This window comes from Prionailurus bengalensis, chromosome D3 (genome assembly GCF_016509475.1).
Source record: "Prionailurus bengalensis isolate Pbe53 chromosome D3, Fcat_Pben_1.1_paternal_pri, whole genome shotgun sequence".
Classification (NCBI taxonomy): domain Eukaryota; kingdom Metazoa; phylum Chordata; class Mammalia; order Carnivora; family Felidae; genus Prionailurus; species Prionailurus bengalensis.
This window is the reverse complement of record NC_057356.1, coordinates 9482848-9510517: the sequence shown is the minus strand read 5'-3', so window position 1 is coordinate 9510517 and position 27670 is coordinate 9482848. Positions and strand designations below refer to the sequence as shown.

General features: G+C 49.0%; 1 protein-coding gene across 1 annotated transcript; it reads right to left on the bottom strand.

Moving 5' to 3' along the window:
- Nucleotides 1-821: 821 nt before the first annotated feature.
- Nucleotides 822-27340, bottom strand: ALDH2 (aldehyde dehydrogenase 2 family member). Its single transcript, XM_043557625.1, has 13 exons — nt 27151-27340; nt 17465-17569; nt 16062-16202; nt 14883-14962; nt 12649-12760; nt 12054-12182; nt 11505-11618; nt 9736-9838; nt 8984-9168; nt 6600-6764; nt 4768-4925; nt 3314-3428; nt 822-1259 (listed from the first exon to the last, which is right to left on the bottom strand). The coding sequence occupies exons 1-13, from the start codon at nt 27262-27264 to the stop codon at nt 1227-1229; spliced, it is 1554 nt and encodes a 517-aa protein (XP_043413560.1). The 5' UTR covers nt 27265-27340; the 3' UTR covers nt 822-1226.
- Between the last annotated feature and the right edge of the window lie 330 nt (nt 27341-27670).

The following is a 27670-nucleotide window of genomic DNA, read 5'->3' as shown; positions in this document are numbered from 1 at the left end:
AGTTTAAAGAAAAACATACATGATACAGGTGTATGCATATATGATAAAAATGATGAAGCACTCTTCAAATAAGTCAACTTAGTCTTTAGTGAATAGGGATCGTTTCCTAAGATGTGGCTTAGCCTGAGTGAAATAAGAGAGGGGTCAGTCAGTGTGCTCCACCATTCCTGACACGGTCTGCAAAAATTATATAGAAGGTGTCTTTTCCTTAGGAGATAATCAGATTTTCCTCAGATTATTAAAGTAATCTGTGACCCCAACCATGATCACAAACTTCACAAACTACTACAACTTATTCAGCTTTTTGCTCCCACTCCATTGTTCATCAGGAAATATTCAGATTCCTAATTTACTAATTACTAATTTGCCAGGTCCCGTGAATAAAGCAAGGCAGTGTTCTGGACAGGAGATCCACGGGGTCCGGTTACCAGACATACAGACTTCACCTAAGATAAATAAATAGACATCTCATTTCCAAATTAATCTCATGAAATTTGTCAGCATGAATCTGTCTCATTTAATGTGACCAAGTTTTTTAACTTAAAATACAGAGAACTAATCCTGGATGTCAAGTGTCTCTTTCCTGGTTTACTGTCCCCTCGCTGAGGACAGGGGCTGGGAGTCCTGTTTAGGTGACTTCCCTAGTGCCTAGCACAGGGGCTGCCACAGGCTGACAGGATGGAAACAAAAGCTATTTACCCACAGTCAGGGAAGGGCGGTAGTCGTATACGGTGTGACACACACAAGGAGGGGACAGCATCCCTATGTGGTAGTATTTCCTTGGGTTACTGAGATGGACACAGAACTAACTAACCAAAAAGTGAACAGCAGCATTGTTTTTAATGAATTTGAGGCCAGAATGCAAAGCAAGATGCTAGCTGTTGCTCTGACTTGTTAGTACAAGTGTCAACAATGGCTTTTTGTGCCCCCGTTAAAGGCGAGTTACAGAAGTGTATCAGATGGCCAGGATGAGACACTCGAATCTAGTTTGGAAAAATCAGCCTGAAAGCTAGCAGTATTGTTGCAGTTTAAAGGGCTTCCCACATACTCTTTGCCTCACACCCACCCCATTTATCAATTCAAATTCTGGGACTTTCTTGGTCAAGAGATTTTGTGGGAGAATTTCTTTTTTGAGACTTTTAGCGTGCAAGGTCATTTTCTTGGTTTTGCTGCCGATGTCCTTGATCTCTCCACTGCTGGACGAGTGGGGAAGTTGGCACAGTTCTTCAGGAGTTCTTCTGAGGCACTTTGATCGTGACCTGTAAGAGGGGTGCAGAGCAGCTGTTAAATCTTCATGCTTCCCTCTGATCTATAGGCGCTCTCAGCAGGGTGTGGCCAAGGATGAGCACAAGGGCTTTCTTCACTCTGACATCTTGATGGCCAACTGGCCTGTCCCAGGAACACAGCCAGGGCTATGTTCTGTGTGACATCACTCCCTGCCTCCCCTTCACCCACTCATTTTTGATGGTCGTGGGGCAGAAGAGGGTGGAGCTACTGTGGCATCTAGTAGGTGGAAGTCAGGAATGCTCAATGAACATCCTACCCTGCACAGGATGCCCCACAACAAACAATGACCCGACCCCAAATGTCGGTAGTGCTGGGGTTGAGAGACCTTGATCTAGATCCATGTTTTCCTCAAAAAGAATCAAAGTAAGGAAAAATATAACATGCTGAAGCTCGCAGGTGCCTCAATGTGTCAAGTGGAAAGATTCCAGATTCAGATGGATTGGGGGTCAAATCCCAGCTTTATCCCCTCCTGGGCAAGCACTTCACCTCTGTGTGCCCTGCTTCCTAATCTGTAAGATGGGATATCGGTTCTCTTTCATGGGGTTGTTGGGAGCACTGAATGAGATAATGTGCATAAGGAAGTCTAGCAGATTCTGGCACCAAGTAATCACTCAGTAAATACGAGTTCAAAAGAAGACATTTTCTTGGCAGTCCCCCAGGCAACCTCAGACTTCTGAAACGTTTTTGAGCCTAATCTTGTTAGGAGCATCGCTTGAGTTCCCAAAGCTCAAAGTACAGGGATCTTTATCATGAGCACAAAGGCTAGGGCCCGGCACTGGCTGAACCAGCTTTGCCGCCTTCACCTGCAGCCGCTAACCCTCCAGCCATCAAGTCCTGCTACTTCCCATTCTCTCCAACACCCCAGCGCCCTAGGCCTCCTGTGTCAGCGGCTTACACTTGGATTCCAGCATGAACCACCTCAACTCAAGCCTCTTCTTGGGCTCTCCCCCCAACCTCCAGTCAGTCCTTAGATACTGCAGCTCCCGGGTCTCAGTCCTAGCACCCCCTACACCACACCTAAATAATCCCATCATCATTTTGAGGAACAGTTATAGACCAACGTCTGTAGGTTCAAACCTGGGTCTCACCTCTTGTGTATATGGGACAATTTTAAATAAACAAGGAAACGTGTTGATTTTATTCCAGTGAGCTTTGAGAACACAAGTTGTGGCTTACTAAACTGAGTACTGAGACCGCTGTCTGCCCTTCTCACTCTGCTCCCCCTGGCTGGTTTGCTTGCCCTGAACCTTCTCTTTCCCAATCCTGGGAAGGCCCTACTCAGCCCATTTCTCTTTTCTTTAAATATTACTTGTGAGTTTGTTTCCTGGTTAAACTGTAATTAATGTCCACCGTAGAGAAAATTATTTTCACTTTGGTGCCTTTTTTTCCAGTCTTTTCCATAGTAAATAGAGGTACGCGAGTACCTTTAAATTATATATAGCCTTTAAACTGGGCTTATATTGCACGTATTACTTTGTATCCTGCCTTTTCATTTTAAAGGATGATGATTTCCCATGTCTGATATCCTACAAAAATATTTTTACCGGCTACTTAGTACACCATGATTTGGGTGTTCCATAATTTATTGGGCATTTAGTCACATCTGACTTTTTCATCTTTGAGAGCTAATGCGGTGATGAATATTTAAGGATTAATACTTTCCTTGTACTTCTGATTAGCTCCTCCGGCTCTATTCCTATCATTGACATTATGAAATCAAAGGATATTGGTAATATTTATGGCCCTTGGTGTCTAATGCCTCACAGCCTGATTCTCATTAGAAGTCTTTCCCCACTGCTTTGGACCACAGGATCTTTCCTTCCTTTCAAGTCTTGCAGAACTTGACGTATAACAAAGCCTAGCAAAGGACTATGTAGGCGTAGTGGTGGCCGAGTCCCAAGTTATTTCTCACAAGACACAGCAAACACTGGGTCTTCACCCTCTTCTGTGGCTTAAAACCAGAAACTAGTAACAAGTAGTGATGGAGTCTAGCGTGAGGGAGAGCTGAGAAGGCACCCATACTCACCGTTTTCACTTCAGTGTATGCCTGCAGCCCATACTCTCCTAGCTCCCGGCCATTCCCGGACATCTTGTAGCCTCCGAACGGTGACTGGGCCCCAAACACATCATAGCAGTTGACCCTATAATTTGAAACAGAATTTCAGAAGTAACTGTTGGGAGATATGTGTCATACCCCTCAGACCTCCTGAATTTCCCTAAAATGTTATTGAGGGAAAATGGACGGGTAGAACCATAGTAATAACCAGCCGTGTAGGAGCCAACAGCAAACCACATGAAATAAAGCCATAAGTTGTCATCCTTTGTGATGTGGTCACAGATGAATGTCAGGAACAGGGAGCACCACATGATAGCCTCCCATTTTAATGAGTAATTTTTGCTAATTAGATGCTAAGCTCTTTTTGCAGTTCTTAAAAATTAAATTTTAATTGAATTTAAAGTCACCACTTTACACAATTCAGTGGATTATAGCAGATTCAGTGTTGTGTAACCATCACCTCTATCTAATTCCAGAACACTTCTATCACCCCAAAAAGAACCCTTTACCCAATGAGCAGTTATTCCCCATTCCCCTGCTCTCCAGCCCCTGGAAGTCCTAATCTACTTTCTGTCTCTATGGATGTGTCTCTTCTGGACATTTCATATAAATGGATTCACACAACATGTGGCCTTTTGTGTCTGGCTTCTTTCACTTAGTATCACATTTTCAAGGTTCATCTATGTTTATCGAATAGATGAACCACTTCATCAGTGGTGGTAGTATCAGCACTTTATTCCTTTTTATGCCTCAATGATACTTCATTGTGTGGCTAGACATTTTATATATCCACTCATCAGGTGATGGACATCTAGGTTGTTTCCACCTTTTGGATATTGTCAGTAATTTGGTATGAACATTCGGATACACTTTCTTGTGTGGATGTATGCTTTTCTTTCTCTTGGGTATATGCCTAGGAGTAGAATTGCTGGGTCCTATGGTAATTCTACATCTAACTCACTGAGGAGCTGCCAGACTGTCTTCCATAATGGCGGCAACATTTTACATTCCCACCAGCAATATGCGAAGGTTCAAATTTCTCTACATCCTCGTTAACACTGTTTTGTTTTTTTTTTAAATAACAGCCATCCTAGTGGGTGTGAAGTAGGTGCTTAGCTCTTAAGACCACTATTACATAGGTGTAGATACTCAGCTCTGATCTCCTACTCTTGTTCAGCTTAGTAAGGAGCCCCCAGTCATCCATCTGCTTGCCCAAGAACAAAGCTGCATGGGCCTATGTACTGGAGGGAAGTTTAATCTCCTAGAGGAGAGGGGATGGGAAATCTCTGTCTGCTATACCACACCCCGACCCAGGAGGAACTGAGCCCAGCATCCCAAATTCTGGGATGTGAGCACTAAATTCCAAAAAACTCTGGCTTGGGGATCCCTGCCTGGGCTGTAAGGGGCTGCTAGGAGGCTCTTACCACACAGTGCCAGCCTGGAGGGCTTGGGACAGATAATTGGCCTTGTCCAAGTCCTTGGTGAAGACAGCTGCAGCCAGCCCATACTTGGAATTGTTGGCTCTCCCAATGACTTCCTCTATGGTCTTGAACTTCAGGATCTGCATCACTGGCCCAAAGATCTGTAGTACAAGAGTGGACAGCGGAAGGGTAGGGCAGACATGGAAACCAGCTATGCAGCTTTCCAGTGCTGAGCAGATGATTGCTCAAGCCCCCAGAGATACCCCAACAGTTCCACAGGGAGACAACAGTTCCCAAGCTCAGTGAAACACAAATGTAGGAAAGCTAATGGGGATCGGTTACCTTCTATACACCACGTGCTTAACATAGCCTATCTTATTTCTAAACAATCCTGGAAGGCAGGGGTTCCTGGCATGTTATATGTAGATTTAGTTTCAAAGAATTTGTATCAGTTGTTCAGCAAGGCACACGCCAGAAGCTGAAGAAGTAACTGTGAACAGAACAGTGTCTGTGCTCTCAAGACATCCAGGTTCATCTTGTACTTTCCCTGACCTGTTCCTGGCATAAACCATTTCTTCAAGGAATCCCGGTTCTCTTTAGTGGAGAATGAGATTCAAAAACCAAGACATGGGGGCCAGGTGTGCTTGCTGTTGTCCAGGTGTGGCCACTGTCAGCCCTATCAGGGCAGGGCACTGGAAGGAGGGGACTAGAAGCGATCCTGATGTAATCGATGGTTTGAAGGCAACCATTAACCGGCAGTGTGATGGGAACCCACAGGAGCTCCCAGCCTGACTGAGTGCAGAGGAGGGGTATCAGGGGAGGCTTCCCAGAAGTGACAGCCAAGCTGTGATACAACAGGAACAGAAACTGGCCCAACCAGCGTGCAGGTGGGGAGCAGGGAGGAGGGAAATGGAGTTCCAGGCATAAGCACACCCAGCGCCCATCCTCGTGAAATCCCACTTTCCAATAGGAAGCAGGACTTCTTGAAGAAATGGCTGATTCCAGGACTGCCTGGTGAGTGTCAAGACGGGTGGGAGAAGAGTGCCAGGAGCTCATCATGGTTGGAGCAGGGCTGTGAGATGGGGCATCGTGGAACTGGCAAAGGAGAGGCACCCCCCAACCCTTCTGGAAAATTGATATTTGAGATTTCAGAAAAGGCATCAAAGTAGTCATGATGGAAAAAGAGGCAGAACTCTGTTGGACTTTCTTACCCTGATTTTGCATTTTAATATTATTTTATTTTGAATTATATATGAAAGGGGAAATACTTTCCCTGCATAAAGCTGCTCAGAGGCTTAATCCGAGGGAAGCGGAGCACGTGTGAACCGTATGAGGGCAGGGAACACGTCTTGGAATACCTCTGGATCTCCAGGGTCTGTAAAGAGCCTGGCACAGAGTAGGCATTCAATAAATACTTGTGAAGCGAATGAATGAATGAGACAGAGCTGCTGCCCTGTGCTCAAAATGAGTGCCGAGGGGGAGATCATCGGGAATCTTGCCGTGTGAGGAAGTCACAGCCCTTTGGTCTAGCCCACTGTCCTGCTTATATGAAGATCATAAAAGGGCTGAGCAAAATCATTCCTTGACTCCTGGCTCACAGGGAGCAGAACACAAAGGGCCTGGAGGCCATGCAAGGAAATTTGGAAGTTCTCCCCAACAGTGGGTGGAGGTGGAAGAGGAGAGTGACCAGATCAGATGGAGTTGTAAATAATTTGTCTTAGGCACAGAGCCAGGATTTGGCCCAAAGCCAGCAGAAGGATCATGGTATGAAGATACCAGACTTAAATGTCTATTTCTCCTAAAAACATTCCCCAGAGTGCTGGCCCCATGCTAACCTCCTCCTTGGCGATGGTCATGCCGTCTTGCACATCTCCGAACACAGTGGGCTGGATGAAGTAGCCACGGTCAGCAGCCGCCCCTCCACCACACAGCAGCTTCGCCCCCTCCTCCTTCCCAGATTTGATATAACCGAGGACCTTCTGAAACTGAGTTTTGTCCACCTGCAGGGGCGGGGGCGGGGGGGGGCGCGGGAAGAAGACCCAAATTTCAGAGACGCTAGGGCCAGACCTCTCCTACTTCAGGCTTCTAAGTGCACAGGCAGTGGGACAATGGGCCAAGCTTAGGAATAAGCAAGGCACAGGGAGGAACTACAAAGGGCCAAAAAACATAAGAAAAGGTTCAACCAGCCTCATTAAGCCCTCAAAGAAATGCATATCAAACCAACCCATCGTTTATTTTCCAACTCTGAGGTTACTAAGAATTTAGAATAGTAAGAAAAATACATGTGCTTGCTTTGGCAGCACGTAGACTAAAACTGGAACAATAAATACATCAACAATAAATACAATCCTATTTTTGTTAAACATACAAAAATGTAACAGGGGGGTTATCTATGGGGAAAGGACATGGAAGGGGGCCACGGGGGTCTTATTTTTTCCTTTAAACACTTATTAAAATTTCTATACAAGTTTGTATTACCCTCCCTACTAATTAGATAGCCACAAACTACAAAGAAAAACGAGAAACAAAAAGAGATGTTGGGATTCATAGCAGCACTATTCACAATAGCTGAAAAGTAGAAACAACCCAAGTACCCATCAGCAGATGACTAGATAAAGAAAATGCGGTATGTCTATACAATGGTATATTATTCAGCCATAAAAGGGAATAAGCTATCAAGTCACAAAAAGACATGGAGGAAAGCTAAATGCACACTGTTAAGTAAAAGAAGCCAACCTGTAAAGGTTATATACTTTATGATTCCAGCTGTAGAACATTCTGGAAAAGGCAAAACAGAGACAGTAAAAAGATCGGTAGTTGCCTAGGGTTGCGGGTACAGAAGGTATGAATAGGTGGAGCACAGGGGAATTTTAGGGCATTGGAACTATTCTGTATGATACTGGGCTGGTGGATACAGTCTTTATACCTTTGTCCACACCCACAGAATGCAACACCAAGAGTGAACCCAAAGGTAAACTACGTTCTTTAGTTAACAATAATATATCACGTTGGCTCATCAGCTACAACAAATGTACCACACGAGTGCAAGAGGTCAAGGTCAAGAATCAGGGAAACCAGGGGCGTGGGCTGGGGGAGTTAAGAGGTATATGAGAACGCCGTACTTTCTGCTCATGTTTCTATAACCCTAAATGGCTCTAAAAAATTGTCTGTTAATTAAAGGAGGAAAAAAAGACTGCCTTGGCCAGCCCTGGAACCTGGTGAGTGGACACCAGCAGCACACACCTTCAGGGGGATGGGGCCTGCAGAAAGGCACGCGTGGACCCCAGAAGTGGGCGCAGGGACCTGTGGGAGCCAGGAGCACCCCTGACCCTGTGGACTCCTCACTTCTGGGGGAGGCCAGTGCATGACCCTGTGGAGAGAGAGCCCGGGACAGGCTGGGTCTAAGGATAATGCTGGAAAAAGGCCCAGGATATGAGAGGAAATGGTGGGCAGAGGCACTATAATTTTTTTGTTGTAATTATTATTGACTATAGTTTTATTGGTTAAAATGAATACATGTTCCTGGTTAAAAAAAAAAAAAAATATATATATATATACACACACACACACACATACACATGTTTGTTTAAACCAAATAGCTCAGAAGAGTATAAAGTGAAATAAAGTCCCTCTGCTACCCATGCCATGGCCCTCTGTCCCACTCCCCAAAGATAACCATGGTTAACAGATACCTGTGTGTCCTTTTAGTAGATGCATTTTTATGGATGGCCAAGGTCTTTTTTTGAGAGAGAGAAAATGAGAGCAGGGGAGGGACAGAGACACAGGGAGACTAAGAATCCCAAACAGGCTCCATGCTGTCAGCACTGAGCCCGATGCGGGGCTCGATCTAATGAACCCGTGAGATCATGACCTGAGCCGAAATAAACAGTAAGATGCCTAATCAACTGAGCCACCCAGGCACCCCAACACGCATTCCTTTTTACATAGACATTTCTGGTACTTATTATGTGTAAGAAATTTACATATTGCTTTCTATTACTGATTTCCACTTCAAAGCCAGCCTGTGAGTCAGGAAAGGTGGTCGTTATGGATGAGCAAACAGTGGCTCAGAGGGTATGTGGCTTCCCAGGGACACACAGCTGGTACATGGCAGAACTGAGACTTGAAGCCAGGGCTGCCTGCCTCTGAATTTGAGACCTTTGCTGCTTCTCCATGCTAACTCTGGACACCCTGACCCACCTGTAGCAGCTGGGCTCACCTGTGGCCCCTGCTCCGTCTGGCTGTCAAAGGGGTTCCCAACTACACGAGACTTGGCCCGGGCGACACTCCGCTCCACAAACTCAGCATAAACATCTTCTTGCACAAAGGTCCGGGAGCCCGCACAGCAGCACTGGCCCTGGTTGAAGAACAGGGCAAAGTGGGCCTGCTCCACGGCCCAGTTCACTGGGGGGGCAGAAAGGCAACCATGAGAAGAGACAGAGGACAAACCTTGCCCCAGGGGCTGCCTACCCCCTTAACCCGTTCATGCCACCAATTGGACCCTGTGCCCACAAGACAGACCTGATCTCTCCCTTCTTGGGGTGTGGACACCCAGCACACAGTCACAGAAAGAGTGGCAGTCACAGCCCTCCGTGGTAACAGACGAGGGCGGTGGGAGGACTGACCCAGCCAGCCTACAGCACTCGGGGAAGGCAAATCGGGGCACCAGGCAGGACCAGGAAAAGGGAGGAAATGGAGGAAGAGCAGTCTGGCCCAAGAGAAAGTGTGCAGTAGGGTTGGAAACGGAGCAGCCCAGCTCGGCTGGGTGACGGAGCAAAGAGGGGAGGAGCCAGGGAGAAACCGGGTCATGCGGGCTGGAGGGCCACACTGTAGACTCTGACTTTGATTCTGAGGCCCGGGGGCCAGAAACCGAGTCCAGTGGGTGCTGACGCTCATAGAAGTGACTGGAACCACAGTATGGACAGCCAGCGGCTGCCTTCACCCCACACCTACTCCTCCCAGAAGACTTACTGTCTGCATCTGACATAATGATATTGGGGCTCTTTCCCCCCAGCTCCAGGGTCACTCTCTTGAGGTTACTGCTCCCTGCAGCAATCTGGATCAGGTGGCCAACCTGTGCGGAAGCAGAGACCCAGACAAGCTCTTGATAGCAGGAAAAAAAGAACCACATGCTCTCCTGGACACAGGCCGAAGGATCCCACAACTTGAGGGAGCAGCTGGATTACAAGAGACCAGGAGAATTTCACCAAATCTATTCACTTACCCCTGCTGCCCCATGCCTCTGAGCTCCTAAGATGACAGTGACTATGACCGCATGAGCAGAGTCACTACTGTGTGGCTTCTACATGCTGAGCACTGCCTACAAACCAGACACTGTGCTGAGTGCTTTGTGTTTGTAAGTTCAATCCTCGCAGTGACCTCAAAGATAGACAGGACTCTTTTCCTTGATTTAGAAATGTGGGCGCTACGGCTCAGAGTGGTCAAGTCACTTGCCCAAAGTGGTAAAAGTGGCATTAGAACTCACACTTGGGCAGCGTGAATCCATCACCAGTTCGAACCATTATCCTGTCTCCTTCCCACAGTGTTGCGAGGGTGGTCCCCCAGCCCATGGCACACTCGGTGAGGGCAAGGGTGGGATACTTCTCACCTCCTTATTCCCAGAGCCTGGCACAAAGCCGCCCTGAACCTATCTGAATGAACACATGCATCTCTGTCAGGAAACCGTCCCCTCTGCAAGATTCTCAAGATTGAGGCATAAATGTAGGCACTAACAAAGCAAACAAAGAACCGGGACCATATTACCTCGGCATCATTTCTGCCCTCCTGGCATTGCCATCACTGCGTACAGATTGAATATTTGAAGGTGTCTTTTTCTCAGGGGGAACTGTCTGAAGAGCATGTTCATTACATTATTCAGTGTGCCTTCTCTGAAGTCATGCACTGAACCCTCCCAAGAATTCAAGGAGAGGAAAAAGTTCCTCTTTAGAAGGAATTCGGTCCCTGCTTCGAAGGAGACGATGTGTAGGGAATCCCCAGACACCCTGCTTCTCCAGGGCCTGGCACAGAGCAGCATAATCCCCTTGCTCATTCATTCATTCATTCATTCACTTATTGAGCACTTGCTCTGAGCCAGACCTTTGCCCAGCACTTGATAAAGTTCATCTTACTGGTTCCCATCCTAGGAGATGGGTGCCATTCTCCCCCCCATTTTACAGATGAGGCAGAGGCCGTGGGAGACTAAGTGACTTGCCGATGATCACACAGCTGGCAAGTGCTACTGGAACAGTAAGACTCCGAAGCACATTATCTTCCCCACTACACCATACAAACCGCCTCTACCGCCTAGATATTGCCATCCTCATTTTAAAGACAACAAACGGAGCCCCAAAGACATTCAGTGAATCACCCCATGTCACAATGGTGAGGCTGGGATTGGAACTCCTGTCTTTCTGAAGCCCATGCTCTGTAACTGTCAGGGCAGTGCTGGTCAAGGAGCCTGACACAGCTGAGGGGCTGGGCAGGCAGTCACGAAGTCTAGACGGTCTCGGTGTCTTTATTCCATGCATGATGCTGGCCCTGAAACACCATCCAGAGCGTCAACCAACCCACGAAGGGCTCCACTCTGACAGTCACTGCCCTCGCTCAAGCTACTCAGAGGCAGTCTTGGGGGACCCCCCACCATGCATCACCCAGAGGCTAATCTTCAATGCTGCATCCTTGAGGACAGTGGGAACTTGGGCCAAATGTACCACATGCTTGAGATCCTGGTGATGTCTTACCTCAGTGGAGCCCGTGAAGGCTACTTTGTCCACATCCTGATGGGAGGCGATGGCAGCCCCAGCTGTGGGGCCAAATCCAGGGATAATATTGACCACACCAGGGGGAAAGCCAGCCTGTATGCAAACAGCCAGGGACACTTGGAATCATTCTCCTGCTCCAAAGGGTTTGGACAGAAGGACACACACCCCTCCCAGAGAGACTAAAGCAGCCTGCCTGGTACCCGAGTAAGCAGATGCCAGTCTTGTGGGGTACTGCTCAGGAATTCCAAATGGCACGGCAGAGAACCTGCTATTGGGGGTTCCCTGTGGCTGTTGCCTCTTCTCAGTGGCATTCACTTAGAAAAATTTTCATTCTTCAAAGGGGTCTGGCAGTGAAACTGTACCATAGATATAAGGTGACAGGGGCCATTTTGGCTGATCTGTGATGAGGTGTGGGGGTTGGGGAGGGCTTGGTCCCTGCTCTACAAATACCCGCCCTCCTAAGCTCCCCCCGCAGGAGCAAGTCTGTACAAGGGCATTCAGAGGTCAAGACAGACATAAACCACACACCTCCTTAATGAGGTTGGCCACGTAGAGGGCGGTGAGTGGAGTCTGCTCAGCCACCTTCATCACAACCACGTTTCCGGTCGCCAGGGCTGGGCCCAGTTTCCAGGCTTGCATCAGGAGCGGGAAGTTCCACTGCAAGAAAAAACAGCCGCTCCTGGAACCTCAGCTGAGGGCTGCAGCCGCCCGTGAAAGCGGTAGCCCAGGTCATGGAAGCAGCACTGGCATCTCTGAGCCCCTGGTGCTACCCCCACGACCCAACTGTGAGTTTCAGATGGATGGACACAGCAGGTGGACCAGAACACAGTGACTCATGCTCATTAGAGCTTTCTCCATACTAGGCTCTGTGCTGAGTTGTTGTATCATGTCCCCAGTGTCCCTTCCGCTTTTCAGGTAAGGAAACCGAGTCTTGGGATAAAGGATTTGCCACGGATGGCAGTGCTGGTTGGCTTTTTAAAGCCTGTGTTCTTAGCCACCACCCAGGCCACCCTCTGACATCACCCCGCAGACACCCCGCCTTTGTAATTAGCCTGTTGGGATCGCTGCATCTCAAGGCATTCCTGATAAACCTTCATTTGTTTATTATGAAGCTGGCACTCACCGGAATGATCTGCCCGCACACCCCGACAGGTTCATGGCGGGTATAACTGAAGAAGTCCCCATCGATGGGAATGGTTTTCCCATGGTACTTATCAGCCCAGCCAGCATAATAACTTAAAAAAAAAGAAAAATCCAAGCTTAATCAATGACAGTCAGGGACCCCTGTGAACCCTGGCAGAAAGAGAAGATTCAGACCCAATTAAGTCTTTCTGGTAATTGCTCTTACTCTTGGCTTATTTCCAGAAACACTTAAATAGCTTCAAGGGGCACAGTAATCCACTCTGGGTAACTAACCTCTAAACCTCAGAATCACCTAGGTTGCTTGTAAAAAACACCACATTCCCGGCACCCACTTCCAACCTACTCAATCTGGAGTGCTGGGGAGTCCCAGGAATCTGTATTTTTAAGAAATAAACCAGCCCAGCACCACAGATTAGCATGAGAGCCATGGACTGAATCTGGTAGAGAAGTGCAAACCTATCCAACAGCTGGTACTTCCTGTGTGCAGAGCCCCAAACTAAGGCTGGGGGAACAGCCACCAGAAACAAATCCTCAACTGGCCCAACCTCTTGGAAAGTTTACCACCTAGATGCACAGGGACACAGGGGACAGAAAAGCCCAGCAGATTAGAGTGGGGGAGAAAGGAGCAGTGTGTTTCCAGTACATAATGATTAAGTTTTCAGGGCAGTAGGAAAAACGAGAGAAGGGGAAAGATGGAATGTGCGGTAACAGGAAGAGTTTTGAAATAAATGTGACTGCCAGGGAGAATCTGAGCCCCAGGCTGACCTGGCTTTGAACACAGGTCTGTGAACCTGGGGAGAAACGCAGCCAGGGAGTTACCAATCTATACAAGGGAAGGCACGGCCGCTCCCTTCCCACTAGCCTGTATTACATGGGTTTTCAGGCCTCAGAACGGTTACTTAATCAGCACAAAGGCATATCCCTAAAATCAGGAAGGCATGGGACTCTGCCCAAGCTTCAGCAGGCTGCTCTCTCTGGGACACCCTTGCAGAGTGTTCTAATCTTGCCACTCCTGTCATTTGGGACTGGAAAATTCTTTGATGTGCAGGCTGTGCTGTGCACTGTAGGATTTTTAGCAGCATCCCTGGCCGCTGCGCGCTAGATGCCAGTAGCACCCTTCCCCCCATGCTGTGACAACCAAAAATGTCTCCAGACATTGCCAGCTGTCACCTGGGAGATGTGACTACCCTGGTTGAGAACCCATCATGTTGTACAACCCCCACTTTTCTGGCACTGCTTCTTCCCCTCTTTGTCCCCAGCGTCATAGGGGGAGTAGTCCCCCCGTGCACAATGATCTGTCCACCCGGACCACAACTGATCAGATTCAAGGCCAGCCAATCAGGGTGGCATCTGGCCCCTGAGTCTGGCATTAGACTTTGGCACTTGGCAGGAATTCGGCATTTGGACTAAGGGATTGCAGTGTAGTCTGGTAGGATCACGCATACGGAAGCAAGCCCAGGTGCGGAAAGCCGGCCTCCAGCACACAGACTGGCCCTGAAGGAGGCGAGAGGTAATCGAGAGAAGGATGAAGCAAGAGGGCCAAGATGCGCCGTGGTGATGCTCAGCGACCTTCTGGATTCAAGACCCCCAACTCTCCACAGTGCCCAAGGTAGGCTGAGTCTACTTGTTAAGCTACAACCCAAAGGACCCTCACAAAGCTCTTATTCCTCAGCCTGCATTTCTTGGTCATTAGGATGTGTGATTAAACTAAACCCAAAGCCAGCAAGAAGGAAATAATAAAGACCAGAACAGAGACAGATGAAATCGAGAACAGGAAAACAACAGAGGAAATCAACAAAACCAAAAGTGGGTTCTTTCCAGAAGTCACCAAACTGACAAAGCATTTGCTAGACTAAGAAAAAAAGGTAGAAGACACAAACAACTGAAATCACAAATGAAAGCAGGGACATCGTAAGATAAGAGAATGTGTAAGAGAATGTGAACAATTGTAGCCAACAAACAAGATAACCTACATAAAATGGGCAAATTCCAACTAACGTACAAATTACCAAAACTGCCTCAAGAAGGAAGAGAAAATGCTTATGAGTAAATTACAGTTTTGAAATCGAGGGATTTTCTCATAAGACAGAGTCTCATAGAACATGTTTCTCCAACTCCTGTGATCCTTTTACACGTTACTATTTTTTCTCCCCCCACAAGACTTGCTCCCCTGGGGCACAGCCAGAGCAAAGAACAGGAAGCCGGAGCCCATACCGGAGGCATTTAAGGACCATGTCCAAATCCACCAGGTAGGAGATGACGTAGGGCTTGCCGTTATCCAGCGTCTCCAAGGCCTGAGAAGAGAGAACGATGAGCACAGAACTGCAGGCACAGGACTGCCTTACAGCACTCGCAGTAGGGGACGACCGGCACTGAAGCTCAGCATGGATCAGGGCTGACGGCCGCTTTGTGCCATGGAATGCCGTGGCATTTCTGGCCCATCGCCTCTCCCTCTCCAAAGACAGGAAAGTGAGGGGTGGGGAGGGAATGGTGCACCAACAAGCACACGTTTCCAGGTTCTGCTGTAAGCCACACCTGAGCCCTTGCTGGGAATAAGAGACCCACATGGGAGCGGAGAGAGCAAAGTGCCAGTGGGTAATGGTGCGAATCATCAATCACGAGCTAGAAAGGGGAAATCAGGATGCCCAGCCCAGTCTGAGAAGCACCCTTTAGGGTGAAACTGGAAGGACATGTAGGAGGTAACTAGGCAACGGGAAAGGTACAACTGATGACAAAGGGAAGAGCACCCCAAGCAGAAGGAACAGCATGTGCAAAGGCCCTGATGCCTCAAAGAAGCCTAGCAGTCGGGAAGTTGAGGGCAGGCTGGTGAGCTGAGCTGTGCGGGGCGGGGGGGGGGGGGGGGGGGGGGGTGGCGGTGCCCATAGTCCGGCATGAGTTGGGAGACGGAGTCAGACCCAGCAGGGCCTTGTAGACCATGTTGAGAGAACAGGAGTTTATCCTAAGGATATAGAGGATGCCATGGAAGGCTTGAGACCATGGTATAATTTACTTTCTAGAAGGTTCACTTTGGCTGCTCTTTGCAGATTGGACTGGGGAGAGGCAAGGATGTTGCCTCCTGGTTTCTTCTGCTCTGGCAGCCAGAAAGAAGGCCTGCCATACGGAGCGGCTGTGAGAACAGTGTCCATCCCTGGGGGTCTCTGGGAAGGCTCCCCTGTGGCTCCCCTCTCCCTCTCCCAGTCTCCTCCTTTCTTAGCCATCATAGGAGACACTGAGAGGCTGGTTGGTACAGGGGTGGTACAGGGGTGTATCCCAAAGGTGTCCAGCCTATGCCATTCTGACCAGTTACATGTCAGCAATGCAACCCCCTTCCCAGCTGTCCGTGAGAAGCCCATTCACCATGTGGGATGAGAGAGGAGGGAGCTGAGAACTCACTGCCAGGTAGGTCCGGTCCCGCTCAATCAGATCAGCCAGGCGGTTCAGCAGGCGGCCCCTATCGGATGCGTCCATGCGGCGCCAGGGTGAGCCCCACTGGAAGGCGTCCCGGGCAGCCTTTACTGCCTTGTCCACATCTTCCTGGAAAACACCCACCAGGGCAGCTCAGGCCTTCTCGGTGAAAACTGCCTCCAATTACCACGCGCCCTGCTGCCAAGCAACACCCAGGGGGCTTCAGTCAATGCCTGTGTGGAAACCTGCCCCAAACAGTCCCTCCCCACCACAGAGGGCTCTCTGCCTGACAAGCTTCAGACTCTCCCTTCCAGAGTCATGGAGGAAATGAGGACCCTGACAGTTTCCGTTTCTGTATTTTCTTTTTTTATTTTTTTAAGAGAGTATATGAATATTTTAGATCTGCATCTTCATTTTTTTTAATGTTTTTTACCTTGAGAGTGGGAGAAAGGCAGAGAGAGAGGGAGAGAGAGCATCCCAAGCAGGCTCCGTGCTATCAGCACAGAGCCCAATGTGGGACTCAAACTCACAAACCGTGAGATCGTGACTTGAGCCAAAACCAAGAGTCATATGCTTAACTGACTGAGCCACCCAGGCATCCCAACTGTTTCTGTATTTTCATTTCAGAGTCCCCAAAAGTGTTCTGGAGAGAGTCATTCAGGGGCCAGTGCTTAGAATTTGATCATTTCCCCCCTCCTGCTAAGAAAGCAAGTGCAGCCAGGGGCGCCTGGGTGGCGCAGTCGGTTAAGCATCCGACTTCAGCCAGGTCACGATCTCGCGGTCCGTGAGTTCGAGCCCCGCGTCGGGCTCTGGGCTGATGGCTCAGAGCCTGGAGCCTGTTTCCGATTCTGTGTCTCCCGCTCTCTCTGCCCCTCCCCCGTTCATGCTCTGTCTCTCTCTGTCCCAAAAAAAAAAAAAAAAAAAAAACGTTGAAAAAAAAGAAAAAAAAAAGAAAGCAAGCGCAGCCAATAACCATCCCTTCTGAGATGACTGCAATGTTCCCCAAGTGAAGGTTTAACCAGCTTCCCCCTTCTTGGGGAAGCTGTAAAATAACACAGCTAGCATTTTTCATATAGGGAAATGTATATCAGGAGGCTGGGAGCATGGTTTTCATTAATATTAAACATACTTAGGGATGCCTGGGTGGCTCAGTTGGTTGAGCGTCCAGCTCTTGGTTTTGGCTCGGGTAATGATCCCAGGGTTATGGGATTGAGCCCTGCGTTGAGCTCTGCACTGAGTGTGGAGCCTGCTTGAGACTCTCTCTCTCTCTCTCTCTCTCTCTCTCTCTCTCTCTGCCTCTGCTCCTTGACCCTGTTTCCTTGCTGTCTAACTTAAAAATAATAAGCCATCCTTGCCCACCCATGCCCTGAGGGTAAGTCACCAATTCTCACCTTGTCTCCTTCAGCTACCTGACAGATGACTTCTCCAGTGGATGGATTGACGGTGGGGAATGTTTTCCTGCTGACAGCATCGTGCCACTCATTGTTTATGAAGATCTACAGAGAGAAGGAAGAAAGTTCTCAGGACCAGCTCTCAACCCAGTGCTGAGAACCAGCAATTTTAAAAAAGCAAAACCATCAGAACAAACCTGAATTAGCCTCTCAGAGTGATGTGGCGTGAGGTTTAAAGCCCAGCCTTGGGGACCACCAAGTTGGAATGCCCACTCTGCCAAGGGACTTGGGGTGAGTTCTTGGCCTTGGTTTCCCTGATCTGGGAAATGAAGGGAATGCACTCCTACCTTATCAGTTATCTGTCTCCATTGTTGGGTCACATCTCACAACTCAAGTGGCTCACACGACTTGTTACTTTCTTACAGTCATGCCCACTGACTGAGCTCAGCTGCACAGGGCTCAGCTGGGCTCACATAGGGGCTTGCAGGGCAAAGGTACCCGGGACTGGGTGTGCAGGAGGGCTCTGCGCTCACAAGGCCTCGTTTCTGCCACCAAACTCCACTGGGCAGTGTGAGTCACAGGCCCAGTCCGGACCTTGGGGAGGGGAAGGAGCCTTCACCTTGAGAGGAGCAGCAAAGCATTTGCAACCATGTTTCCTCTACCACACTACGGCACAGGGCTGTTATTCAGTAAATATTTAGTGAACACCAACAACGGGCCCTGCTCTAAGGCTGAGGACACAGTGGAAACCCAACCCAGTAAGGACCTCTCTCTCACGGGAGCTGGTGTTCTGGTGGGCACAGACAGTAGAGAAGCAATCAGATACACAAGGCAACCTCAGATTGCAGTGGTAGGTGCACAGGAGAAAATGAGGATACAGAGAGGGTCCTGAAGTCGGGGAAGATAGGGAACTTCGGCTGGGATGGTCGGGTGGGTCTAAGGAGCAGATATTTCACTGGAGCCCTGACTGATGAAAAGGAGGCAGCGGCAGGAAGAATGGGAGGATAAGCAGTCCAGGCAGCAGGAACTGCAAGTGCAAAGGCCCTGGGGTAAGAATAAGTCTGGTGCCTTTGAGAAAAAACAAAAGTGGCCAGAGTTACTGGCGAACCAAGAAGAAGTGCTAGGAGATGGGGTCAGAGAAGGAGTGTGGGTCCTGCGAAGCCCTCAGTTCAGCACCTGGCAGCAGCCTGGCAGCAACCGCTGTTTTCTGTTTTCGCCGTTGGGAGGTCTAACAGCAACCAAGTGGAGAAAGACCACATGGTTTTATGAAGTCAATGGCAGGGAGATGGAAGCCTCTCCATTCACTCAGAGAAAGGACCCTTGCCCAAAGCTGCTTAATTAAGTGCCAGAATTTTCTCTCTGCTTCTAGGAGCCAGCTGATGGCTTCATGGGATAAAAGGGAAGAAATCTGCCAGCAAGCTGTTGTTCTCCTGCAGGCTGGGGAAACTGGTCTGGTGAGGGGAGGGGGTATTTTGTCACTTTCCCAGGACTGCGTAAATGTCACACTCAGGGTGACCGTCAGTCCAAAGCCACTGTGCCTTCCTTCCTCAAGGGCTCTCCTTGGCCCCAGCATCCCAAAATGGCCTGGCTTAGGACCCTGGGGAGTCATCTCCAGTTACTCTGGGCCACAGTCCAGGACCACAAACGAGACCAGGCCACTAAGCAAAGCGTGGAGTCTGGTTCGTGCCAGGGCCAGAGATTTCAGGACCAGCAGGCTCCAGGGAGGTCTGGCCCAACCTTGTGGTCAAGAGCAGGGTCAGGATGAGCACCGGATGAATCCGGGCTTTTTTTTTTTTAACTTTTTTTTTTTAATGTTTTTTTTTTTTTTTTTTGAGGGAGAGAGACAGAGCATGAGTGGGGGAGGGGCACAGACAGAGAGGGAGACATAGAATCTGAAACAGGTTCCAGGCTCTGAGCTGTCAGCACAGAGCCTGGTGCCGGGCTCAAACTCAGGAACGGCGAGATCATGACCTGAGCCAAAGTCGGGCACTCAACGGACTGAGCCACCCAGGCGCCCCACGCAGTCGAAAGTTTTGACAGAGTGCCATCACCATGCTGAGCACTGAGTGAAAAAGCATCCTGGCTCCTTGAGCTAAAAAGTCCTGTGGAGGAGAGACACCATCTACAAGCCCACATACAAAGCGAGAAGCAGAAACAAACGGGCGACAGTGAGGAACGGACCGGGAAGTCAGATGGCACCTGAGGGGGGCGCCTGACGGAAGAGCTTGGGGATAGGAGGAACCAAAAGGGCCCCCTGGCTGCAGAGTGAGGGGGCAGGACAGCAGAGGGGGCTCTGGATCCCACCCCTGCCGTGTGCAGGCGGCTGTGCTGGTGTTAGGGGTGCAGAGAGTACAGGACACACGTGCGAGCCTCCATGCTGTGTGGAGATCATCGGCTCTCCATTTCTTAACTTGCTTTTCTCACATTACTCCACAACCAGATGGCTCCATTATTTTAAGCAACACAGCATTCCTCCACAGTTTACATAACCATTTCCTACGCGTGCACTTTCAGGCCAGTTTCCACTATTCCCAACGATGCTGCTGCAGCAGACATCCTTGGACGTGTACCTTTGTGAACTTGGGACAGATTACTGTACAGACGCCAAAACTGCTGAGTTAGAGGATTACACGATCCTTGGCCGCATCCAGAAACTTGGGTGGTGTGGTGAGTGCCTAGAAGTTGGGGCAGGGACAGCAGAGGTGGGACCCCAGGGAAGAGGCTTAACCAAGGTGAAGACAGAGCACTCTTTCAAAGCCACCTCCACCCCATGGCAGTGGACAGTCATAATCTGCCCAAAGTCTCCGGCAAGAGGTTAAATGGTGTTCAGTAGCTCCAGTTTAAGGAGACAGGATGCTTTGATGGATGAAAGAACTGGGGGTCTGTGACCTGGGAAATCTGCATCCCTGGAATATGTTACTTTCCCCAAGGGTGAGGGAGCAGATGGGGTGGTTCTCTGTCTTGGGGAGACTCGTGCTGGCATTTGCTTTTCAGTGGCAGTTAGGTAACTCGTGTCCGATAGAGAGCAGATGCTATCTTTTCTATTACAAGATCCTGAGAAAATAAGTTCAAGACAAACACTGAATGCCACACACATTCACGTTTCTCCACATAATCCTCTAGAAACCTCAGGGTCAATTTAGAATTAAGGTCAAGGGCAGCGACCTCCCTTAGACTTGCTGGAGACATTCTGGCTCCTGATCCCAGCCCTCTCCTCCCCTCCTCAACTCCCAGGGTCTTTCTTTTTTTTTTTTAATTTTTTTTTTAATGTTTATTTTTGAGAGAGACAGAGAGAGAGTGAGGAAGGGAGAGAGAAAGAGGGAGACACAGAATCTGAATCAGGCTCCAGGCTCTGAGCTGTCAACACAGAGCCTGATGTGGGGCTCAAACTCACAAATCGTGAGATCATGACCTGAACCGAAGTCAGATGCTTAACCGACTGAGCCACCCAGGCGCCCCTCCCAGGGTCTTTCCTTATGCGTTCCTGGATTTTTTTTCACCACTTCCACAATGGGAGGCTTGGTTCTACTATGGACTGTCTGCCATGCAGGCATGGTTTCAACTTGTTGATATTCTTTGGGCTTATGATTTGGCAAACCCCTATCTTGCTGCAATCACTTCCCTTGTTGGACAATTTTAGCACTCCCTGCATGTCTCCACATTCTTATTCACATTAACTCCCAAATGCTCTGAAAATACCCCTCCTAAGTGGAAATACCGCATTTCCATTCCTTGCTCCTGGAACACGAAATTATAAGCACAGTTTCATAAATGGCAACCATTCATGCCTTCAATAAATATTTACTGAGCAGCAATTATATTCTGATCTCGGTGCTAGGTGCTGGGTATACACATGTGAACACAAACACGGCACCTCCCTCCTAATTTCAAATATTCCAAGTCAAGATATTACAAAGATGTGAATATCTACATCCTTGTTTGACCACAGGGCCTGGTCACGAGGCAGCACAGCATGTGGCTAAGGGCATGCATGTCAGAGTTGGACCTTGGTTTCATACTTACTACTTAATGTGAACACGACCTCCCTGAGTCTCAGTTTCCTCATCTGCAAGATGAGGTACTACGATACCTGGTTCGTACAGTTGCCAGAGGGATGAAAGGCGAACACGTAGTTACGTGTCCTCAGCACAGGGCCCGAAAGATCCTAAGTGATCAGTAACCATGATTATTCAATCAGGGGAAACGTACACATGTCCACAACACACATACCTGTCCTTTCAACTTGACCTCAATACCATAAACTTTCTTGGAGCCCAGTCACCTGTAACTCAGTGTGTTCCCACAGATTCTGGGGAGGCAGGAGGTAATGAGAAGCATTTGTATTCATTCATAACAGAACTGTTGTTAAAAGCAGAAGAATCTAGGTAGGTCTGGTAAAATCCTCTAATTCTCTGGGTTGCCTGAATCTATTATTTCTACAAAAGATCGTAAAACTCCTACACAAGCAATAAAACCAGTATGATCACTGTGGAGATATTTCACTTGATTCATTCAGCATAAAAGCCGCTTCAAACCACTGCCTACCCCAACACAGGTTTTAGCTCATTATGTAAGAATCTCCCAAGGAAAACAAGGAAAATCAAATTCCTATTCTGTATATATTCTACCTGTTAGCAGTGATTATCTGCAGGTATGAGATAATCAGAGGCCTGTCACTTTCTTTTTTCTTTTTATGTTTGCTTACAGGTTACTTACTTTTAAAGAAACAAAATATGCGGGGCGCCTGGGTGGCTCAGTCGGTTAAGCGTCCGACTTCAGCCCAGGTTACGATCTCGCGGTCTGTGGGTTCCAGCCCTGCGTCGGGCTCTGGGCTGATGGCTCAGAGCCTGGAGCCTGCTTCCGATTCTGTGTCTCCCTCTCTCTCTGCCCCTCCCCCATTCATGCTCTGTCTCTCTCTGTCTCAAAAATAAAAGGTTAAAAAAAATTTTTTTAATAAAAAAAAAAAAAAAAAAAGAAACAAAATATGTAAAGAAAGCCAAAGTTCCCTACGGTCACTGCCTGCCAGCAAATTCCCTATGCGGCACCCCTCCCCGCCACCACCCGACCCCCTCACCCCTGGCACTCACCGCCCTCACACCAATGAGCTTTTTCCTTCCTGTACATTTTTATACATTTTATATGGAGATAGGTCTATTCACATTCAATGTAAAGTTTGGGGTAGTTTTAATTAGTTTCATTCCCCCCCCCCCTTGAAACATTCATTGTTTTTCAGGCCCATTATTCATACAGCTCTAGCTAATTCCTGTAACTAGCACATGCATTGAATTATTCCTCCCTGTAACTATAACATATGTTGTTCATCTGCCTCCCTGTGGATGGCAAGCTGGCTTCCTGAGTTTTTTGCCCATATAAACTATGTGACAATGAACATCTGTGCATGCCTATATATATTTCCAGTGAGTTTCTACCTCACAGACCTCTGTAATGTTTGACTTTTTGTACTGAGGATGTATTAATATTGTAATCAGAAAATTCTATATAATAGGGAGATCCTTTCTTAATGTCCTTGTCAGTTCTCCCTTTAGTTCCTGAGTGTTGTGGTCAAGAAGCTAAGAATAGAAGACACAAACTTAATTCACCCCAAGCCCCCATTTCAGCTTTCCCACAACCTAACTTAACCCTTCAGAAAACAAGTTACAACTACAACAGCACCCACATAATGGAGTTACATCGCATTATCTTGTAAGCTCAACAGCATCACTGTTCTCACAGCTTTTACTTACGGCTAAATAAATATGGAGGCACAGGGCGCCATGAGCCGGGCATTTGCTAAGGGCTGTATCAGGATGACCCCACTTCATCCTCACAGCAACCCTATCTATGATGTAGATGGGATTTTTACCCCAGTGTACAGGTGTGGTAGCTGAGGTACAGAGCTCAGCTCTGTACCACCCTCCATATCGCCCTGTTCCCTGCCGTATTTTTCTCCACAGCACTGATTGCCTTGGCCACATTATTTCCCTTATTTGTCTGTCTCCACCATCCAGGCCACAAACTTCCCACAGGCAGGGATTCCTGTCTGTTTTGTTTATTGGAACTGGGAGTGCTCAGGAAATGTCTGTTGAATGAATGAACCTGCCCAAGTCAGCACTAACGGGTGGCAGGCAGTCTGAGTCCAGAGCATAACACGGTATCTAACAATATTCTCTTCTTCATTATTATTATCAACCAACGTGGGGAGTCAGGAAGACGGCGGAGTAGGAGGATCCTGAGCTCACCCTGTCCCACAGACATACCAAGAGAACAGCTACATCTATTCAACTAACTCTGAAAACGACCTGAAGACTGGTAGAACAGACCTTCCACAGTTTGTCATAAAGAGGAGGCCATACTGAAAAGGGCAGGAAGGGCAGAGACACGGGCACCAAATCCCTGGCGAGACTCCCACAAACAGAGGGACACCACGAGCACGGAGAAGCAAAAACGAGAGATCAGATCCTACACCAGGCACGGCCGGCACTGGGGTCTAACATTGGGAAGACAAGTCCCCATAGTATCTGGCTATGAAAATCAGTGCGGCTTGACTTCAGGAGCTTTTAAAATCCACAGAGCTTGGGGCGCCTGGGTGGCTCAGTCGGTTAAGCGTCCGACTTCGGCTCAGGTCATGATCTCACGGTCCATGAGTTCGAGCCCCGCATCGGGCTCTGTGCTGACAGCTCAGAGCCTGGAGCCTGTTTCAGATTCTGTGTCTCCCTCTCTCTCTGACCCTCCCCCGTTCATGCTCTGTCTCTCTCTGTCTCAAAAATAAATAAATGTTAAAAAAAATTTTTTTTATAAATAAATCAAATCAAATCAAATCAAATCAAATCAAATCAAATCCACAGAGCTTAACTCGGGGCATTTTATTATCAACCAACACGAATTGGTGATGTTGAAGATAGAAGTATTAGTCACACTCCATCCAGAGAGGTAATTTTGCTGAAGCCACAGTCCCTTGGGTTTTCCTTTAAGTTGTCTTCCGAGATCTTAATTACTCTCCAAGTCAGGAAAGAAAAGAAGAATGAAAAATGAAAATCAGTTTATTGACAGAGATGTGTCCCCGAAACTGCCAAGGATAAGAAATGTTGGTCTTCAAGAAACCTGGCCATCAATCAGTTTCCCCTACAGGTCCCTGCTTGTGAGTTGGGGAAGGAGACTGTGTCCTGAAATCGTCCTAACCCAACCAGTAAATCTACCCCACCCTGGAGCCTCACTCAAGACAAGTAGAGGCAAGAGGACCCCAGGAAGGTGGACCAAACCACCCCCCTCAACTTCTTTCAGATTGAGAAAAAGAGGTGACAAGGAGAAGACCTGTTGCCTGACCCCTCTTACCCATCCAGATGAGACCCAACAAGCCTGAAATACGACATTTCCCCCAAAAGCCCAAACACCTTCCCTCCCCGCAGATGCCCTTGGCAAGAAAACCGCCTGTCGGAAGAACTTTTTGGGAAACTCAACTCCAGAATAGTTGAATGAACTTAAAGGATCCAGCAACACCTCAGAGAAATGTCCAGGAATGTGATCTACTTTGTACTTAGAGCCCCTGACTCCTCGAGACAGATTTTTCAGATAAGGCTTTGGCATGCTTGCCAGCAGGTTGGCAACAACTTAACACTGAAAACAGCCCAAGGAACTTTAAGAATAGCCAGTTCCCGCATGGTGGGATGCTTTGCAACCTTTGGGAAGAATAAACAAGATATAAATGTACTAATTGAGAAAGATAAGTCAGGTACACTGTTCAATGAGACAGTGCTTCAGTACAGTAAGTGCTAGCATCTCATTTATGTAAAAAAAAATCTGGTGCATGCTTGCTCATGTGCACGCGCACGCGCGCGCGCGCGCACACACACACACACACACACACACACACAAAATACAAGATCACAGACCTACGTGTTAACAGTGCTCTTGGAGAGAATGGAATGGGGTCTGGGAGAAGTTTTACGGTACTCAGCATTTTTGCAGTGAGCAAATGTTACTTTTATGATCTCAAAAAATGTGATAAAGAAAAGCAGCTGTGGGGAGATTTCACTCTTCTCCCCCCAACTTACATCCCCAGAGTGAATCTGGAGAGCAGGAATCGTGCTATCTACAAGTCCCACATGCATGTACATTTGAAGGCCATTCCCTCACCTCCACGTGACCACAGAGGAGGAAGATCTTAATTAGATCTCATGCCCACAAAGACTTGGGAGGCTGACAATTCTCCCTGAAGGATATTTCTGCATGATCTTTTTGATGTTCAAGTCTTCCAAGCATTAGCTCCTCATTAGGCAGCCTATCGAAAGAACAAGAGCTGCTGCATTTGGGGCCTGTGTGATGCAAAAGGAGTTTTATCTCTTGTTTCCATTGCCTCGCCAAAGTGACCATTTGTAACACTCCTTCCAACATACAGCTGAGCCTTTAGCCACCACCTGTGCACAGATCTGCAGCCCCACTCCGGGCCAGACAAGCAGGTCCGCAGCTGAAAGTGAGTTGGCCAGGGACTGGCTCTACAGCACCCTACATCAGCAGTGACCCCTGAGTTCCAACCCTGAGTTGTGCAACCCTGAGTTGCACAGAATGTTCTGGGTAGAGGCTTTCTCTTGGGATTCTAGATGTGAACCCCAACTTTGACACTGGGCAGCCCATGAAACCTCTCTGCAACTCAACCTTGTTTGTTCACCTGTAAAACGTCTGCGATCACGGTACCCACCTAACTCGGCTGTTTTAAGGCTTGAGCGGTACAACAAAACGGCGGCAGGTGCAAAAGCTGTGCACAGAGCACGGCAGCTGTTACTGCTGTTAAGTGCTTACCAAGCGCATGAGGCCCCGGGGTTGCCCTCTGACCCACTTCCCACTTTTCAGAAGAAACTCAGGTTCACAGAAGGGCAGTTTGCTGCACCTACAACACAAACTCTTTTCATAATCATTTCCTTCTCTGTGAATTCCAGCACTTTACCCAAACTCAAAGATCAAAAGAGAAAATATTCCAGAGTCCTGCTCGAGCAAGAAATTGGCCTCTGGGAATCAGTGTTACCCGGGAAAGCCTCTCCTTGGTTTGCTGGAAGAAAGCCAGCTCCTTGGAAGGCGCGGACACCCTTTGGGGACTGCACCCCGGAGGCGCGAGTCCCGCACCCTTTCCCAGTTCCCAGCAGTGGACATGGGCTCTCCCCGCACTGCGGCCTTGCCTTTTCCTTAGGGAATGGGTGAACTTTGGCTGAAAAGGGCCTTTTCCTTTGTTTTTCCGTTCGGACTTCCTTGGACGCGGGCAAGAATTAAAGATTCAGAAATAACCACGGAAAAGACAGAAAAGCTCCTGCTAAGAGGGACTTTGGTGGACATGTCGTCCGGGTGGGTGGCGAAGGCCCTGTGCAGACACCGCAGCGACTAAGAGGCCGGGAGGGATGGGGGGGTGGGCGAGAAAATGGAACCAAGAGAACTGGCGCAGGAAAGCGGCCGGCGGCCGAACGAAAACAGGTAAGTGGCCGAAGTCACATCTGGATAATGAAACGGGGGGCGGGGGCTGCCAGAGGCGGTGAAGGGGCCAAAACGCTAGCGGGGAGGGAAGGTGTGCGTAAGGATCAAGAGCAGCAAACCCCTCGAGCCCCAACTGGGTAAACTGGAGCCCGAAGAGGCCCAGAGCCTTCCCAGCCGGCGAGCGCCGTCTCCGCGAGAGAACAAAGCCCCGGGGCCAACGGCCTCACCTGGTTGAAGAGGACTTCAGGCTGCTGGTTGGGGGCCGGTACCGCCTGGGTGGCGGCGGCCGACAGGAGGCGGCGGCCCAGGCGGGGCCCGAGACTGGCAGCGGCGCGGAACATGCTGCGGCGGGAGCGGGCGCGCGAGACGTTGCGCGGGCAATTTGGACAAGGCTGCAGGCTGGGGCGGTGGGGGGAGAAGGGGATCACGGCAACCGCGACCTCTCCCCGCCCCCTGCGCGGCCGCCAATGGGCAGGCGCGAGGAGGGGCCGAGGGGGGGCGTGTCTGCCACCTCCCCCGGGTTCCTGGCGGAGCTGCCCCGCAGCCCACCCCTCCCCCTCCCACCCAAGGCCCTGGGCTGATCCCTGCTCCGCACCCTTTGGTGCACCGCTACTGGCCCCCGCGTGCGCGCCGGATGTGTGGACTCACCCGACCTTGCGAATTCAGCGCGCATGGACCCCCTAATGTGTGCCCTAACCCTGATGTGGACGGGCCTGATCCGGAGCGACCCTGGCCCTGACTTCTGGG